General features: G+C 34.7%; 1 protein-coding gene across 1 annotated transcript; it reads right to left on the minus strand.

Annotated features, from left to right (window-relative positions):
* Positions 1-3,560: 3,560 nt before the first annotated feature.
* LOC140328215 (kyphoscoliosis peptidase-like) lies at positions 3,561-18,864 on the minus strand. The gene is made up of 13 exons (XM_072407626.1): positions 18,730-18,864; positions 18,104-18,136; positions 16,582-16,629; positions 14,450-14,521; positions 14,161-14,208; positions 12,288-12,335; positions 10,771-10,842; positions 9,151-9,233; positions 8,927-9,035; positions 8,120-8,237; positions 6,793-6,981; positions 5,339-5,529; positions 3,561-4,585 (listed from the first exon to the last, which is right to left on the minus strand). The coding sequence occupies exons 1-13, from the start codon at positions 18,824-18,826 to the stop codon at positions 3,678-3,680; spliced, it is 2,016 nt and encodes a 671-aa protein (XP_072263727.1). The 5' UTR covers positions 18,827-18,864; the 3' UTR covers positions 3,561-3,677.
* Between the last annotated feature and the right edge of the window lie 213 nt (positions 18,865-19,077).

A 19,077-nucleotide genomic window follows, 5' to 3' on the forward strand; every position in this document is an offset into this window, starting at 1 on the left:
GTTTAAAAAAATGAAAGAAATTTAAAAAAGACTAGCACGAAGTATTTGTAATTAATGGTACCTTTAATTGCATTCATCATCAATACTCCCGATCATACAGTAGATGAGTAATGTCATTAAATTGCTCTATTTCTTAGCCACAGTGGCAGTGCCAATTCAGGTCCTGTTCAAACCAATTCTTAAGCCAGAGCTGCTCTGCTGGTATGACCCTGTTGTTATGGCTATGATATAGAGTGATTTCATGACATTTCTTTTCTATGATCATGATTATTGATGAAGAATGAAATTAAAAGAGCAATTACTTACAAATCCTCTGTGACTGTTTTAATTGATGGAGCTCAGAGGTGTCTTGTTTGAAATCTTAATGGATGGAGTCCTGGAGGTGCATAATGGGTTAGATCATAGAATGTGAAATTGGAGCAGAGCAAATGCATATTGTCACTTCAGTACTTTAACACAAATATACACAAACCATCATTGCCGACATCTCTCCAAAAATGCTGTGTACATGCTTCAGGTTTGCACATTATAGTACTGAATATAGTACAAGTGTCAGCTTGACAGCCAAGCAATAAGTGTTTTGGAGCAGAGGCTTATTAGAAGCCAACATATTACAAACGTACCACAAATATAAGGCCAAATGGTCCATGGTTATTCCCCCAGAGGTGAGGCCGTTGTGTGGCAAAAAGGATTAGTTAAAGGAACAGTTAAAACATCATAAAGTTTATTAAAGCCACATTAAAATATTAGAGATTATCAGATAGGTTAAGTATACTCATAACACAATAGTAACAGAAAAAAAAGTTTTAATAGTATTCAGGATTTCCTAAAAGATGAAAAGAAACAATATTCAAGAAATCACGATGCTTTTAGCGAGAATACACACTTCTTCAGGGGAAATATCAAAATCACAAGGAGCCCTTATAACCTTAGAGCTTTTGTTTGGTAAATATCAAACAGCAGGTAAAATCATATTTCATAAGTGGGGCACAGAATCCAAAATGGAAGCTTTTCACATTTGAAAAAAAATCGCAATATATTATCTGCAGTTCTTCAAATGTTGTAAAGCACAAATACGAGATCCAGCAAAAGTACTAAAACGTGAAAGATTTGATAATTTGTATCCCTGATACCGCCATTAATATTATCTATATATCCTAGGTTACAGTCATATTATTCTAAACCATTATTAGGGGGACCAACTAATGGATGGCAGAAAGATTTTGATATTCCAGATCTTTATGATAAAGCAGTGCAAGGATATGTTATGGTCCAGAGAATAACCCCCAATGAAATTTGGAGAGAGACCAATTTCAACCAATAAATAGTATTCAATCTATGGGCCCTGATTCATCAAGCAAAATCGGAAGCTCGCTTGTGCATTCATATTCGCAATCCGAAATCGGAAACCGTCACGCTATTCAACAACTGAATGAGCTCGCTGCCGAAGCTGCGCATCCCTGGCAGTTTTACACTGGCCAGCTTGCAGTAAAAGTCACTGTTCCCCTAAAAAAGCATTCTTTCTAATGGCGCACATATTACCCTTAGCCCTAAAAAAAAATGTTTGTGCTGTTCAAATGTTTAAAACATCTATATGCGCTAAGAAAAAAGCATATTTTACTCAATACTTGTGGAAAAAATGACAACACATTGCTGAAGAATTGCTAAACTACAGAAACTGGCATTACAAACCAGGCACAAAAACATTGCAGCAACAGATGAAGCTAACAATCATGAGAATTACAAAAAATCACATCAATGCATAACATCCAAGCAAACTTACTTACCACACACACACACAAACCAGTCCATATGTATTGCATAAGTGTATGCACAAGTGAAGTCACTAAATGTTCCCTAATACATGTATTATAACATGTTTGCCTATAATCCTTTACTAAAATATTTGATTTCTCTAAAGTCAAACTGGAACGAAAGGTCACAAATGTTTGTTCACATATTTTTTTACACATACTATTGTGTGATGACATATTAGAAAGTCCTACTTAGTATATATCCAGCTTGATAGAAATGAGTTTGCAGTGTTGCAACCAAAAGAAAAAGTAACAAGAAGTGCAACAAATGTAACTATAAATGAAGCAAGTTTGTGATGTAACAGAATGTAACATAAAAAAGTAACACTTACAAAAAAAAAAATCAAGCATTAAAGATTCAAACTGACCTGTAAAATGACTGGAGAACACAGAACAGCGCGCAGGTGTGCGCTAATCAATTACTATCACCTCATCATTGAGGTTAACATCTCCTGAACTGCGCAGCTGAAAATTAATAGCCTTAATTGGCGTATTTGCAATCTTTGCGGGGAAACCAGCAGGCGAGTTCACTAGAACTCGGGCCCGACTGGCAGTAATAGACTTCACCCTCTGGCACGTAAATACACGCATTTTATTGATGAATCAGGGCCATGGACTCAATTAGAAGTACAAAATGTTTAAAATGTGACTATGAAAAAGTTAACTTAAACACAGTTTATGGGAATGTAATCAAATCCAGCAATTATGGAAGAATGTTCACACTTATATTACAAGAATAACAAAAGTAAAATTGGTTCCTGGAACCGTTACTGTGTGTATTTGGGAACTGGAACTCACAAGAAAGAAATATAAAGAAAGGACCAAAATTTTGGATACTATTGTGTTTATTAGCAACACGCAGAGCAATAATGTTGCAATTACTCCATAAGGATCCACCTAAATTGAAATTGATTGAATCTACACCGCAGATGTTATACTATAGGGATCTATTGGAGGTATTAGAGGAATTAAAAGGAGACAACGATGCAACTAAGTTCTTTGATAAATGGTACTCCTAAATGGAATACATCTGGGTCGAGATTTACAACGGCATTGTCATTCCACACGGTATATTGCTAAATTTTCAAGAGGTAAAGGTAAATGGTTGTTCTGATTAAACCTGGGGGCAATATAAATGTAACATAGAGAAAGAAAATAAGTTGGAATCTGGCGAAGAAATGCAATAGGACCAGATCAGAGAAATATTTAGTTTTTTTTTTTTTTATTTGTTTGTATAGGGAAAATGTAGAAAAAGAAGGAGACAGTTGAATATAAAATGAAAAATTTCACAGTAGTGGCTTTGAAAAATTTATTGCACTGTAAATTAGAAAATTTGTATTTATTCAGGAGGATAATATCTAGTATGAAATGATCACAAGTATGAAATGAGCATTCACATAATTGTTATGTACACTAAAATGGAATAATATTGTTTATTATGTATTTGTATATATTTATATTTCAGTATATGTATCTGCACAAAGTTTGTTTATATATATATATATAACAGTGTATAAGTATGTATCTGTATATATATAACACTATTTTATATTATATATTTTATTGTGCACTCTGTTTTTATGTAACTGTCTCTCTGTGGATATGAATAAAGTTTAAAAAAAACACTACAATTTGCCTAGAGCTTAGGTCTAATGACAATTTAGTGGATATGGTTGCCTAATATTGTGTCTGTAGGCACTGGGTGGGTTTATATTTCTATCAGTGTTCAAAGAAAGTAGACGCTGGACATTGTTATTAAATCTTTATTAAAATAGTCATCACACTAATAAAATAAAATAAACTATTGGTTTCATGGAATGTGCGAAATATATATTTTATGTTCTTCTGCTTCTTTTTTGGGTTTCAACTTTTTCCTGTGACATCATACTTTAGGATGCCATACCATGTGTTTGGGCTATTTTTGTACTCAATATTGACTTGAAGCTTTTCTCTATTGGTTGTACTGCAGTTTCCTACCCAGTAACCATCCTCAGAAAGGGTCAGAGAGATGTTTTTTTCCCCATCAATAAACACTGTAGCTACATCCGGAATGAGAAGCTTAAAGGAAACATTTGTGTTATTAGGTAGAACACCATCCAGCGGCTCTACCAGTTTATAGTGTTCAGCCCAATTATTGTATTGTAGAGGAAATACTGGCCACTTCACACTTGGGTTGGTACAGATAATAAGATAATTGCACAGATAGTCGTATGATGTACTTTTACTGTGTCTGGGCTTGGCAAATATCTGTAGCACATAGGTTCCTGAGCGTGGAACACGAACCTTTATTTCCAATTTGCCCTTTGTCTGTGTTACAAAGACATGTCTCTTTGTTTTCTCTGGTGTCATTTGTACTTCATCAGAATGTAGGGAACAAAGGAAACTTAAATCTTGCTTCAATGTAAAACAAATGGTACAACAGCCATTTTCAGTATTAATAATGGGGTCAGGATGAGATGGCTCAACCAATCCGTACGCCTCTGTCTCCCAACTTGGACCAACTGGGTTATGAAGACATTGTGGGATTTCCATTCTTGTGTTAACAGAATTGCAATCTATTCTGTATTCCAAAGCAAAGTGGTATGTGTTTTCACTGTCTTGTTGCTTGGCAAATAGCTGAAGCTTGTGCTGTCCAGTTTCTTGGGGATAAACGTCAAGTTTCATCCCACAATTTAACAACTTCATTACTCCATTTTTCTTATTTCCATCCAAATCAAATAAGAAGAGTGTATTTTGATGACCTTCAATATTAATGGTGACTTTTCCTTTTACTAAAAAGAATAAGACCTTATACATGTTAGATCCCAAATAACAGCATAGTTTTAGAGTTAGACTTTACATGTGTGCATTTTATTTAACTTCTATTGGTCTAGTTCACTAGGTGAAATCAGTTTGTAAGTCATTTCTACATTTTTTTAATTTAAACTTGATATACTAAAGATTTATTACTCTATTTACATCATAATATTTGGTTGGATGTGCAACAGTTTGCCCTTGTGAATTAGTGTTCATTTTTTAGCTACAGGTGATAAAATGGGAGTTTCACTTCCAAACTGGGGCACTTAATTTTCTCTGTAGGTGATATTTAGCTTCTGAAAAGAAGAAGCATTCATTCTCAGTAAGTTTGCGATTACTGTTACTGATCATAAGGTAATTATGGCAATAATATCATCAGTTTAGGCTTCCTTAAAATATTTTCAGCAATCAATGTTTAAGCTTGTATTTTGTTTCATAATAATGTGCTTCAGGTAATGCAGGATACCCCTAGGCAACAACATCATATTTGAAAACATCCTCAAATCACACATAAATGTGTACAACATTTTTTTCACATGCAACAAAGAACAACAAAGAGCTGACGGGCTTTCTGATTTCATATAAAAAATTTAGAGTTAAAGAAGTTATACTATACCCCTTATTGGTTTTCAACTCTTTATAGTAGGGGTCTGGAATACCAGACAGGACTTCTTTTGTTGGTTACATAAAAGACATGAAACAATACTAATACATCCAGATAAACTTACCTGTTTCAATTACCCCTGTTTCTGGGTGACAGGAAACAAGCCCAGCTTTATAAAATCCACTCTTGAGGGAAACATGGTCTTCAAAATGTTTTCTAGACACTGTGGGCTCTAGTAGTTGCCATTCTGCCTGATCTGGATAGTGATCTCCAATAAGGAGGGCAGGATGTGTCAGGAAGTAGTATTCATTGTATCTTAAATAGTAAATATAAAAAAGTATTAGAAATCAATTTTTTACGGATATATTTATACATAGGTTCATTATTACACATGCAGATTTCGCAATCAAATTTCCAAACATGGATTCTTTAAAGCCCAGCAGTGTTGTGAGAGAGCAAGGTACCAGCCACCGGTAGCCACACAGGGTCACTTGGTCCTGCCACAGGTCTGCACCTGCCATTGGGAAAAGTGATATTAATATTATTATTACAGACAGTTACACTGGAGGAGGGGGCCCTGCCTTGAAGAGCTTACAATCTAGTAGGTGGGGGAATTACCACACAATAGGAGGGGAGATATGTAGTGGTGGGAAGTAGTGACAATTTCAAAAGACAGAAGAAGGTCGGTAGGCAAGTTTGAAAATCTGGCCTCAGCGCTGACTTCATTGACTACAAAGCCAAGCTACAAAGTTTTAACACAGAGCTCACTGTCACCAAGCAAATTGTTTTCTCCGCTGTCATTTCCTCTCAATCTTCCAACCCACGCAACCTCTTCTCTTCAATTGACTCCCTCCTAAACCCCACACCTGCTCCCCCCACAACAATCTTCTCTTCCCCAGACATAGCCACTTACTTTAGAGATAAAATTGGGAAAATCAGACATGATGTCTTTGCTCACAATCTAATGTCTCCACCATAATGGAAACATGAGCACGTTCTTCTTACTACTGATATAATTTTCTGTAGCCTCTCATATTAATACATGGTGGAAAAGGAACACTGAAATTGGAATAGGTGTCCAATTTACCCTTAGCTCCTGTTCTGGTGGCCACTGTAAGATCACAGGATATGTTGTTTTTTTCATCCTTTTTGTTCTTGGTGACAGTGGTCACTTGGACAAATAGAAAAGACAAGCCTATCTACTGAGGACATTTTCCCTAATTTATCTTAAACTGTTTTGGCCACATACAATGTGAATTATATATGATAGATGTAAAAAAAACTCCTAGTGGGACTACAGGTTCTTCCAATTATTTTACTGTTACTTTTTACTTGCATTGGTTGGTCTGTATATTGATGGATAATTGACCTTAGACTGTAATAATGACATATGACTATGGTAGAGACATTAGATTTTGAGTTACTTTGAGTTAGTTACAGACAAGACTATGGACTTTGTACAGCGCTGCGTAATATGTGGGTGCTAAATAAATACTGTGTAATAATAATAATAGTAAATTTATATAACACTCACACATAATACAATGGTGGAAGGTATTGATCTAGAATATTACTCACTCAAATGTAAAACTGCTTGCGTTGTTATTTACTTGGCCTGCGCCCCATGTGCTGTCCAAGAGATGCCAACAGTCTTCTAGATAAACCATGTTCCAGGCGTGGTTGGATTCTTTGGGAATTTTCTGTCCCAATTTGTAACCTATGCCTTTAGCATAGCCATTGATTTTCTCACATTTTACACCTGCAATGCTAAAAAAAGTATAATAATTGAACACTTTTATCAATAGGTATGTTCACATTTTTTCCATATTTGTGCACAAGGTTACAGTGCCAACCAATACACATTGACCTGTGGTCAACAAGTACATTGAAGTTGGTGTTGGTGAGTGATGTTCTTTTTTTCCTATGTGCTTGCATAAATTACACAAAAATGTTCACCATTTTAATCCCCAAGCATACTAAATAGGAAAATAGTAAGGAAAAATAGCCACAACAAACCTATTCAATTTCAAAACATTTTGGCAGGTCTAACTTGCATACTTAGACCATGTTCAGACTAGCAGTAACTTACTGTAGTGTTTACATCTCCCAGGTCTCCACTGACAATCAACAGATGCCCTGGAGGCGTAATAAAGCAGGTAAACTTCTTGCAAAAAACACTACTATAAATATGTCCTAAGATGTACTATTTACATCATCACGCCCTATTTTTTTCTACCTTGCCACCATTTCTGTTAGCAATTCCCAGCAGTGAAAATGACCACTGTTCATAGCAGTTTCATTATGGAGCACAAAGTATCATTGTTACAATATATTTACACTTTTATTCATCTGTATCTAATCAAACAGGCGATCTTTGACCTGCTGCCTAATGGCAAGTAAAGCAACACTATCAGTAACATTCTTTATTCCTTCTCCTTTTCCTAGTTTGAATATTCAGCCACCTTGATTGACCGGGCAGGGATGACTTAACTCATTCAGATCTTACAGCTACGGGGAAACTGGGATTGGTCCGATATTTCAGCTCCTTACACTGACAAGAGCGATCGGGAAGGTAAGTGTGTTTTTTTGCAAAAGAGACATCACCTGTTACCTTCTGCAATAAAACTGTCTGATTGCAAATTCTGAAATTGGAACTTTAGTTCCATTTTAAAGTTTACATGAGATTTTAATGATTGGGTTTAAATATTCATTTAGCAGTTACTATATGATTTAGATTGCAAGGGAAGATATATTGCAATAAGAAAGATAAATAAGAAAGAAAGAAAGATTGCAGGTTGTTCAATAAACATTAAAGCAGTTATCACAAACTGTTCACGTGTACATAAAACAAACTGCCCTTTTACTACAGGCTGATGAAAAGTCATTCCCTGATCTGTTCTTTTACCTGCACATTTCCTTGAATAGTTGTGAATATCCAGCACAGACACCTTTTCTAGTACGAAATACATCATCAGGATCACAAGATCTTTGTGACGTGTCTTTATATCCTATTACATCATATTCTGTATGAAAAAAAAAACAAAGCAGCAGATCATCTAACATCCTTAATACATGTGAATTAGTTGTATATTCACAATAGTATTCTATTCACATACAACATTATTTTATGTATATAAATCAAATATACACACTTAGGAGCTGATCTAATAGCGGAGTTAATTTTTCTTAAAATCTAGCCTGTGTTCACTTAAAATACCATGGTGATTTGTAGGAAGAATGTCTCTTACATTGCTGGCCATTGGGAAGAATGGCACCCTTTCATATAGTGTCAGTGGTAACTGATGTGTAAATTGCTCTTTGGTCAAGGAATCCCCAGCAACCTCTGGAGGAACCCTAGGGCTTCGAAGAAGTCTAGTTAAGAAACATCAAAACAAGGAGCACAGAAATAGGAAGAACTACAATACTGAATCTCTTCCCCATATAAGGTAGGGTAGAGGGCTAATTAGATTTGTTCAGATCACATGGGTGATCATGAGTTCCTTACATGATCAACAGGTATTGTTTTAGACTTAATAAAATGATATATCAAACTTGCCATTTTTGATATTTACACACTTTATACACTTCAATATGTATTAAATATAAAGTTTTCTTTAGGTGTAATTTGAAAACATTTTTAACTTTATACAGCAATAGATCAGAGAGTATATTTCTTTTTCTCATACACATGACCAGCAGATACTTCAGGTACCTATGTGATGACATATCCATATCCAGATGGCTCGTGTTTTTTCCAAGTCTGTATATGCATTTTGTAGAAGTTGTTGGGTGAGTTGTTGAAGAGATCCTCTAGGTTCCAGCTAACAGAAAAAATGGTTAGCCAGGAGTTGTTCAATCTGCTTTTACAATCAATTTAATTGAAATGTGTTCTTATAGGGTAGTGCTTTAAGAAAGTGAATATAATTGACATATTACCTTTGAGGCATAGGAATCCAGTTCCCTAAATTTATTTAAATCTATTTCCATGGATTTTAGGTTTGATCGGTCCCAAGGATATTCTTTTTGAAGAAAAGAAGCATATTAGTGCAAATAACAATACAAAAACCACTATCACTACACTGAGTAGAGTATATTATGTAATTCTATTATTTAATTACCAACTGATAATACGCTCAGTAAACAACTGTCATTAAAATAAAATTATACTTTGCAGGTAAAAAGCTGTAGAGTCCTGATTTATTTTTTTTTGTCTCTTTTTTTTCCTGGGATGGACTGAACACCAGACAATGACATATTCTTTCTACTTGTTCCCTGTTCCATCACCCAATCTCACACTCCCTCTAAATGTAAAAAAAACCGCCAATCTCATGCATACACAGTGAGATTGTGACTATTTTTTAGCAGATCTCAGCCTCCTGTGATATGTGATGAAGGTGATGATCAGCAGCAGTGATGATGGAAGGGGGAGAGTCCTCTTCCAATTTTGTTTTAAAAAATCCATCCTTTTAATAATGTAAAACATTTAAAAATAGGTCCAGTCTATTCCATTTGAGAATCTGTGGCATAACTTGAAGACTGCTGTATACCAACACAAATGAGATAACTTTTGCACCACCACATACAAAGCCAGCTAATGGGGACAGTATAACTCCTGCGCAGGAATTACATCATCAATGGCCATTCAATTGTGGCGGAAGTGGATCATCATGGCCCTCCATCACTGCAGAGGAGATAGCAGTGAAGAATTCAGTTCAATTTTAAAAACTAAAAAATATAATTTGCCCTTTAAAATGATCGGTATGTTTTGTAAATCATATGGCACTATTGATCTCCCAAAAATCAATTTTAGTTCCAGGCTGTAATGCAACAAAATAAGACAAACAACACTAAGAGTGATAATTACTTGTAAAATAGTGATAACTGACAAGTCATTTGTTTTACAAGCATGTCATAAATGAGGTGTCCTGTATAGTGTTGTTGTGTTGTACAGAATTCTTCCTAAGATTTCCTGCTGGATTGAGAGGTTAACAACTTTCCCAGAAGTTATCTCTTATTGCAACATGCACGCCCTCCCAATCAGCACCAGGAGAGTAAGAAACTGATAAGTGGATTTTATTTATTACTTTCATAGAAAAAAATCAGATTATGCAAATAAATTAACATGCTTGCAACGCAAAAACTGACCAGGAAACAATTGTTTTTTGCTTGAGAGAAGTAGAATTTACTCATCGCTTGGTCCCTGGGACAATCAGGCTAAGCAGAAAAAATCTAGATAATGCTGACAAGAAATGCCCTCTAGGTAAGAATTGCGGGGTCTCTATGTGACTTGCTGCAGCTTCTAAAGTTATGAGTAGTTCACATGCAGGCATAAGCACAAGAGGACTGTGCAACTGTGCAAGACTGAATAAAACCCTGGTGAAGCTTTAGGAAGATGATAGCAGTTGATGATGAGTTAAAGGTCAGGGAAATGCTTGACCATTATTACTTTTTTCAAACTATGTGCCATAAATTAGCAGCTCAATAAATATTTGAATTATTTCACCATTCTGCAGCAAGGTTATAAAATAAAATGTTAAAAATTTTAAATCATCTTACTGAATTTTACAACTGCAGATCTTGTTTTCTTCTGATTTTGCTGACCCTTAGAGTTCTCATCTATTATGGAAACTAAAAAAAAAAATAAAAACCAAGAATAAGACACAGTAATTGTATTACCTATGGATCCTCAAAATTCATCCATGCATAGAAAACATAATTGTACACTTATTTGTCAATCAAGTAAATTAAATTTTTATTGATAATAGTTTTTATTGGGTTTTGTTGAACAATAAAGAACAAATAAATGTTATTCACATGAATATTAAACAATATAAAAGAAAACTGAGAAAATATTATGAGGATAAACTAATAAAACAACACAAATATACAACATTCACCACCATACAATTAAAAAAAACTGTAATATTTTTTGAATGAGGTATCTATATTATAGAATGTGGCACCCGAAAGATTAACCACTCCCTGGTTTTTAATATTTGGAATATTTAATTTTAAACACTAAAAATGCTTATACAGCTTTTGTTTGACTTTTTAAGCATTTTTAAGGGTGGTTAAACCAATGTATAAGACAGAGAAGAGGTAGAATCGAAGAAAATACCTATAAATGCTGACAAATGTCTCTAAAATTACCTGGAAATACCCAAAAAATGCCTACATATCTTAACAAAATGTCTTCGAATTCCCCATTTTTTTTTCAATGAGAGCATTTTGAAACATTTAGGAGCATTAATAGGCATTTGTTAGGTTTTTGGGTTGTTTAAGGGCATATTAACACTTTCCAAATGCTGCAGATGCAATTTCTTCAAAACCATCAGGATAATGTTTATTCATTGAAGATTAGCTGATCAGTAGATATTGGCATCTAAAAGATAATGTTCTCGTGTGGATTGTCTTCTGGGAATGAATGGAAATTTAAACCGTGGGTGTCTAAACACTGAATTTAAATAAATGGGAAACAGACCATGTAGACTTAGCCCTGTTCCTACAGTACCAAACAAATGAAGAAAGGTACATGTGACATTACATGGTCTCCAACATAATGCTGGGAAATTAGGCATAAATTTAGACAACCTATGAGGAATACTGTACTAATGAGGGAGATGTTTTGAGAGCACTCTCAATGAGCTCTAAATTTAGAAAGTTGAATTCTAGAGCATATAGCCATTTACTATTGGGCTGGGGGAAAAAAGGGGCTAAGATCCCACCCCCAAATTGCAAATATAGCTAATTTAGATCACCTACCATTCTTTAATAGGGGTATGAAAAAATCAGGTTACACCTTTACAATTCTCATATCTTGCACATGATTACAGAATCTCAATGGTACCAATATCACTAAACAAATGATTTATTTAATACATGTTTAAATTGCATTATTTATATTAATCTACTAAGGATGAGGAAATATAAATATGTGCAACTAGTGTCTGTGAGGGTTCCCATTTACCGTATTCAGGTTATTGTGTATTTTTTAGTTAGTCACATTCTGATATTGAAAGAATATGAAGTTCAGTGGAGTCTGACTACTACACAGACGACATATTTTGTCTTACCTTTGGTACTGAAATGTGTGCTGGGACCAGGCTTATCTGTTATTTGATCTGAAAGACATGTCATAGTTCAATGCAACACACATCTACACAGTTCTTGATTTTAGAAGTTGTGTTGTACAATAAAACAGCAGCAAAAACAGGCAGTGCTGCTTGGGAATGCATTCAGCTGCATTTTTTATGCATTAGGCATTAAATATATTTAGAATCTATGCGCTATAAAATAGCAGACCTTATACTTGAAATAGTCCACAGCTCTATAGCAAAAAATAATAAAACAAAAATTAAAACTCATTCTACCAAATATTACAGCTTAAAATCTTGTTTGCTTCTGAATTCGCTGACCCTCAGAGTTCCCATCTATTGTGTAAACTAAACAAAAAATAAAAAATACCATAAAAAAGACAGCCAATGATTTTATTTCCCATGGGTCTTTAAAGTTTATCAATGTATAAAAGCATTTGATATTGGCAATTATTTGCCAATTACAGTGTATGCATTTTTTATCTTTAAGAAATGTTTCATTTTGTTAAAAAACACTAAGAAGAAATGCATGGTATTCACATGAATAATAACCAATATAAAAGAAAACAGAAAATAACATTAGAACAGACTAATAAAACAAAACAAATATACAATGTTCACCACCAACAGCTATTTAACAATAGTTGATAAATCATACTGTGGAACGGTCCACAGCACCATATTTCCTAAAAGGGTCAAATTTTTGTGATTGGAGATCCAAGCTTTCTATCAATTAAAATACCTAAATGATGAGTTGCGTAAAGCTAACGCTCACCTATAATATTATTGTATAATGACTCTATCAACTCCAAAAAAATTGGACATAAACTATTATTCCATAAACTCACAATGGAAGTCTAGCAGCAAATAAAATAGGAGTGATGGGTATAGTTTAACAATACAAATATGGTTAAAATGTCCAAGAATGCCTAGAAATGCCCCATTCTTTTTAATGGGGGCTTTGGATCATTTATGTGTGTTTACAGATATTCAGGGGACTTTGCAAACGCTGCAGGATTCTCTTTACAACTTTTCATGAAAATGTTTTGGTGTGAACTGACACATAGGAACGAATGGGATTTTAAACCATGGATGTTTAAATGAATCTAGGGAGTGAATTTAGACAAACAGGAAACAGTCCACGTAGTCTTATGATGTTCCTACAGCACCAAACATAAGAAGAAAGGTACATGTGACATTACAATGTCTCCAACATAATGCTGAGAAATTTGGTATAAATGAAAGGCAACTTATGATGGGTTCTGTACCAATAAAACAAAATTGAGAGCACTTCCAATGAGCTACAATTACAAAATTGAAAGCTAGCGCATATAGCTGTTTCCATTGGTCCAGGGAAAATTGGTGCCTAGATCCCTCTCCAAAATTGCTAATTATCTAATTTAGACCACCTATCTTTATATTTTGTAGGGTTATAATACAATGGAATTTCCCTCTAGCAATAATTTACACATGCTTCTAGAATCTCATTGGTACCAATAAACCAATCTGATACAGAAGATTTAAGCAATATATGTTTAATTATTATTCATTTATATTGATCTAATAAGTATGAAAATGGAGGTAGGTCAGAAACCAATTTATGTTTAATAAATCTAATAAGTATTTGCACACAGTGTTTGTTCAACTTTAAAAAGTCCAGTTGAATGTGACTAACTACAACCAGATACCACAGATGATCTATTTTGTCTTACCTTTGGTTAGAAACCAATTTCTGTATAGTAAATTCGAATAATATTTATACCCAATATATGTTCAACATTACAAAATAATCAAGTCCAGTTTAATGCAGCTAACTACAACAAGATGGCACAGATGATCTATCTTGTATTACCTTTGGTACTGAAACGTGTGCTGGGACCAGGCTTATCTGCAGTCTGATCTGAAAGACACATCATAGTTATGTCAGTACAACACTCATCTACTGTGCAAGACTGAAGGTCTACCTGCCGATTAGGTGAAGCTTTAAGTTAAAATTGGGCTAATGTACAGGGTAATGGTTGGGCATTAATAATTTTTTTGCCTTAAAATAGAAGCCCAATATACGGTATATATCTAAATTAGTCCACAATTCCTAAGCAAACAGTAATAAATAAATAGTAGAAATGAATCAATCATCTTACCAAATATTTCAACTTCAGATATTGTTTTCTGTTGACTTTGCTGAACCTCAGAGTTCACATCTATTGTGTAAACTAAAAGAAAACAAAACAGCCAGCTCAGGTGATGGTTTATTAATGCATCTTGTTATACTGGCAAACAATCTAAAAAACAAATTACATAAACTTGTCCATGTGTCCGTTAAGCTTTTGTTTTATGCATTTATGAAAAGGTTTGAAACCAAAGTATGTGGCAGAGAAGAGGTAGAATAGGAGAAAATGTCCAAAATGCCAAAAAAATGCTCAAAAGAGGCAAAGAATGCCTATAAACCCTCCATTCATTTCAATGGGGCATTTGGAGAATGTATTGTTTGTGGACATTTATGGTTGGTTTAACACTTCGCACATGCTGCAGAATGTGTTTAAGTTGCAGCTCATCGAGAAAATGTTCTGTGGACTGTCTCATTGTAAAGAATAGGAATTTCAAACATGGGCATCTAAACACAGGGGAAACAGACTGTGTAAACTTAGACTTATGATATTCCTACAGTACCAAAACATAGGAAGAAAGAAAGAAAGATACCTGTGTGATTCCATGGTCACATACATAAAATTAGGTGTACATTTAGCCAACCAATAAGGGGTTCTGTACCAATTATGAAGGATTTGAGAGCACTCCCAATAAGCTATACATTTAGAAAATTGAAAGCTAAAGAATAAAGCAGTTTTCCAAAAGTGCAGGGAAAAAAGTGTTAAGTTTCCTTTTCCAAATTGCAAAAATAGCTAAGTTAGTCCACCTATCTTTATTTTTAATAAAAATTATATTAAAATCAAATTCCACCCTTAACAAACTTAATATATGTATGCCTAATTTTGATCTCTGTATGTTTTGTTGTGTCATGTAACTCTGAGAATTTGTTTATGCATCATTTATTGTCATGTAAATGCATAAAAACTACAAAACAAGCGGTGTTCCTTGGACTTCACTAAGAGAACTAGACTAACCGTTAGCTATACAAGTATATTGCAAAAGATTTTGCTACCAAGCAAAGTAGTTTGGGGCTCGTCTGGGATCTGCACTGAAGTCCAACTGAACCAGTCTTGTTTAGTAGTAGTTGTGTTAAGTAAATATGTTGCACAGACTGTTCAGGAAAAGTAAAACTGCAGAGATTTCCTTTGACCAGGAAGGGGTGTGCAACATGCCTACATGGGTCAGTGGATGCCTCTTGCTAAGGAATTTGTAAAATAGAACATGTGATGATAATGTTTATAGTTATTTTGTAGACTCTGACCTTAAGAGTTGTGGTTCGGGGAAAAAAAACATGCAAAAAGCGGTAACCCCCGAGCCACGCTCAGGGTAGCTAAAAACAATAAAAAAAAGCACACTTACCTTGTCCCATCACATCCTCCGGCGTCCTGCCCAATGGCTCTCATCCTCGGGTGGCAATGACATTCCCCGGAGTTTCCACGGTGACATTGGTGTGTGTGGGAGGCGCAGTGGGAAATCCAATACAAAGAAATCCTTATATAATATATATATACATATATATATATATATATATATATATATATATATATATATATAATATACATGCTACTGTACAGTTATATTACAGTTTTCAGTATTTCTTTGCCCCCTTGTAATAACAGATTTTTTTTATCTAAAGTTTATTATTATATTTATTAAATATTGGACATATTTTGGTGAGTTATGCCTAAGAATTAATAGGCCTACAATGTAAAATAAATTTCTATGCAAAACAATTTACCGCTTTTTGCGTAAAAATAAAAACCCACCGGGGGGGTTAAGTAAAACTGAGAGGAAGGTTATGTCAAACATTGGCTGGAATTTCCTTCATGCTCTATGTGCTAAAACTCAAAGAAGGGAGAAAGCAGAGGCGGAAATTTTCCCAAATCTCTGGTACTAATATCTCAGGGGATATATATATAAACAGGAGATTAAATAGATGTTTTATTTACATTCATTTATATTGATCTAGTATGTATGAGAAAGGAGGTCGGTTAGAAACCAATTTCTGTATAGTAAATTTGAATAATATTTATACCCAGTATATGTTCAACATTACAAAATAATCAAGTCCAGTTTAATGCAGCTAACTACAACAAGATGGCTCAGATAATCTATTTTGTATTACCTTTGGTACTGAAACGTGTGCTGGGACCAGGCCTATCTGCAGTCTGATCTGAAAGACACATCATACCTATGTTAGTGCAACACATAGCTACACAGATCTTGTTTCTAGGGAATTTGTTTTACCATAAAACAGCTTAAAAAAACAGGCAGTGCACCTTGGGAATGCATTCAAATAAGGCACTTTTGAGGCAAAATTATGTTCTACATGGAATTGGGCAGTGCACGTTAGGAAAGCTTTGGTAAGTGGTTTTGAGGAAAAAAGGTGTTCCATTTAAGGCTTATGATGTACCCCCTGCCCCTCTGTCCCCTGGGGTGTGTTCATAATGTCCTGGGATCAATAATGCTGGACATCATAGAAACCAGAAGACTGGCAGTCATTGGCAGGGAGGTATGTGGACAGCAGAAACGTCATGGAAAGGATCAGTATTTCCTATTATTTCTTTTTGTGTCAGGGATATTGTGCAGGGGATAGGGTTATAGGTGGGGGAACCCCGATCCTTAACCTCAAGTTATAATAAAATCAGAAACATAATTTATGAAAATGCTTAGTTAAAAAAGATTAGAACATATAATAAAGCAGAATTTTTACCATGTGACATTATCATACAATTTCAATCCCTATTCTCCCTCTCCTCTTACATTATAAACTTTTTTAGGCACGTCCTCTTCTCCTCCTGTGTCATTGTTTGTAGCTGTCTGTCCTTATTTAATGTTCAGTTTATGTTGGTGCTTTATAAACAAAGTTTTTAACCCTGAACTCAAGCAACCGAAATGCATGATTCACGAATCACTCCTGTGGCTCCTATGTGTTCTCCGCACCCTGAAATGTCCATATTTAAGGCTTCTACTGCTTTTCCTCACAATTGGGTATGGACTTTCATTCTAATGCTGCCATGACCCCGGGAGCTCGGACCTTCTAGCCCATCCCTTATAAACACCATTGTCATAACTGCCTTCTACTACCAAACCTTTTTTACGAACGATTTTTTGCCCAATCGATCGTTCGTCGTTCGATTGGAACGATAAAAATTGGAAGTGTGTACGCACCTTAACACACACTTGTAGATTGTAGATGCAGGTTGCTCGTAGTTGTGTACAGCCAATCTCCTACAGCAAATCCAGAGAGGTTGGAGCAAAGTAAATATATAAATATCCCCTAGGAAACTCCCCCTAGGAAAAAATCTGATCTTTTGCTTGTTTGTCTGTAGGACTTTTTTTTTTGTACACTCTGACCTGCACATATTCAGTTTAGTATAAAAGCTCGCAACAGTTCGCTGCCAGGATTAAGTAGCTCCCATGTGCGAGAGGTACATTACCCCCACCCGGCCAATAAAGATTGTCCAAGATTTCAAACTGGAAACAAGATTGGGCATTCATGGAGTGATGAAGAACATTGAAGCCATGTCAGTACTGAGCATATTTGACCATTATTATAGACTTGACTACAAAATCTAGAAAAGTCCTGGGTGCTAAGTTTATATTTATTTAAAAACAATGTACAGAAGCTACTTAATATCACTTACCTTCAGTCTTTTTTCTTTCTACAGGTTTGATGCCTGTAGATAAAGCAATATAAAAATTGTTAAAGCAAAACTAGTAAACATTTTCAACTTTCTATGGTTTTTAGACTAAAATAACTGGTTATAAATAACTGTGGGTCAAATATATTAATAAAAAAGGTATTGGATCTCACAACTAAAAGCCTCACACTAATTGGTCTATTTATAAGGAAGTGAAACTGACATTTCACTAAACATTTTGTAAAGGAAAATCAATCTTCTATTGAAAACACATCAACCTAGAAGATTCCCCCCATGAGGGAAAGTTTGGTTATTGTCAGATTCACTGTTTTATGAATAGACCCCTAAGAGTGCCTGTGCCTAAAGTATATTAGTAAGAGCTAATGATTTATCAAGTAAAAACTAAATATTTCTATAACCTATGATCACTGTTCCAAGTCATAAAGAGAAACCTGCTGGAGAGGTAAGTATATGCAGTTATACATCATCCCTAGGCAAATTATGATGTTAAAAAGATTTTTTGTTCCTAAAAAATTATGTTTAAATTAATAAAACATATAAAAACTTTTTTAGATGATAAAAAAACATAAAATCTGCCCAGCAGTTCAGTAAAAGAAGAGGCTACTTACATAGGCAGTACACACACAGGTAGATGGGCAGCAGTGGAAAGCACAATATTCCTAGAAATATTCTTTGCCATGTAGAGAGACGATGGTGCAGTGCCATGTTGTACGTTAGGTAGAACTGAAGAATGTGTGCTGAACTTATTTGTTTGGGCCAATATGAACAGCCTGAAGCTAAGCAATAAGGAAATGAAAATACTGCCAGAAAGTATCACTACCATAAAGATTACAACATACACCTATTAAGGTTATGCACTTCTGTGTTATCATAGTTACAGTATGTAAACTTACATTCATTCATTTACAATAGCTTGCACTTCAGGATAAGCAACAATTTTGACATTTAGTCCCTAG

This window comes from Pyxicephalus adspersus, chromosome 4 (genome assembly GCF_032062135.1).
Source record: "Pyxicephalus adspersus chromosome 4, UCB_Pads_2.0, whole genome shotgun sequence".
Taxonomy (NCBI): Eukaryota; Metazoa; Chordata; class Amphibia; order Anura; family Pyxicephalidae; genus Pyxicephalus; species Pyxicephalus adspersus.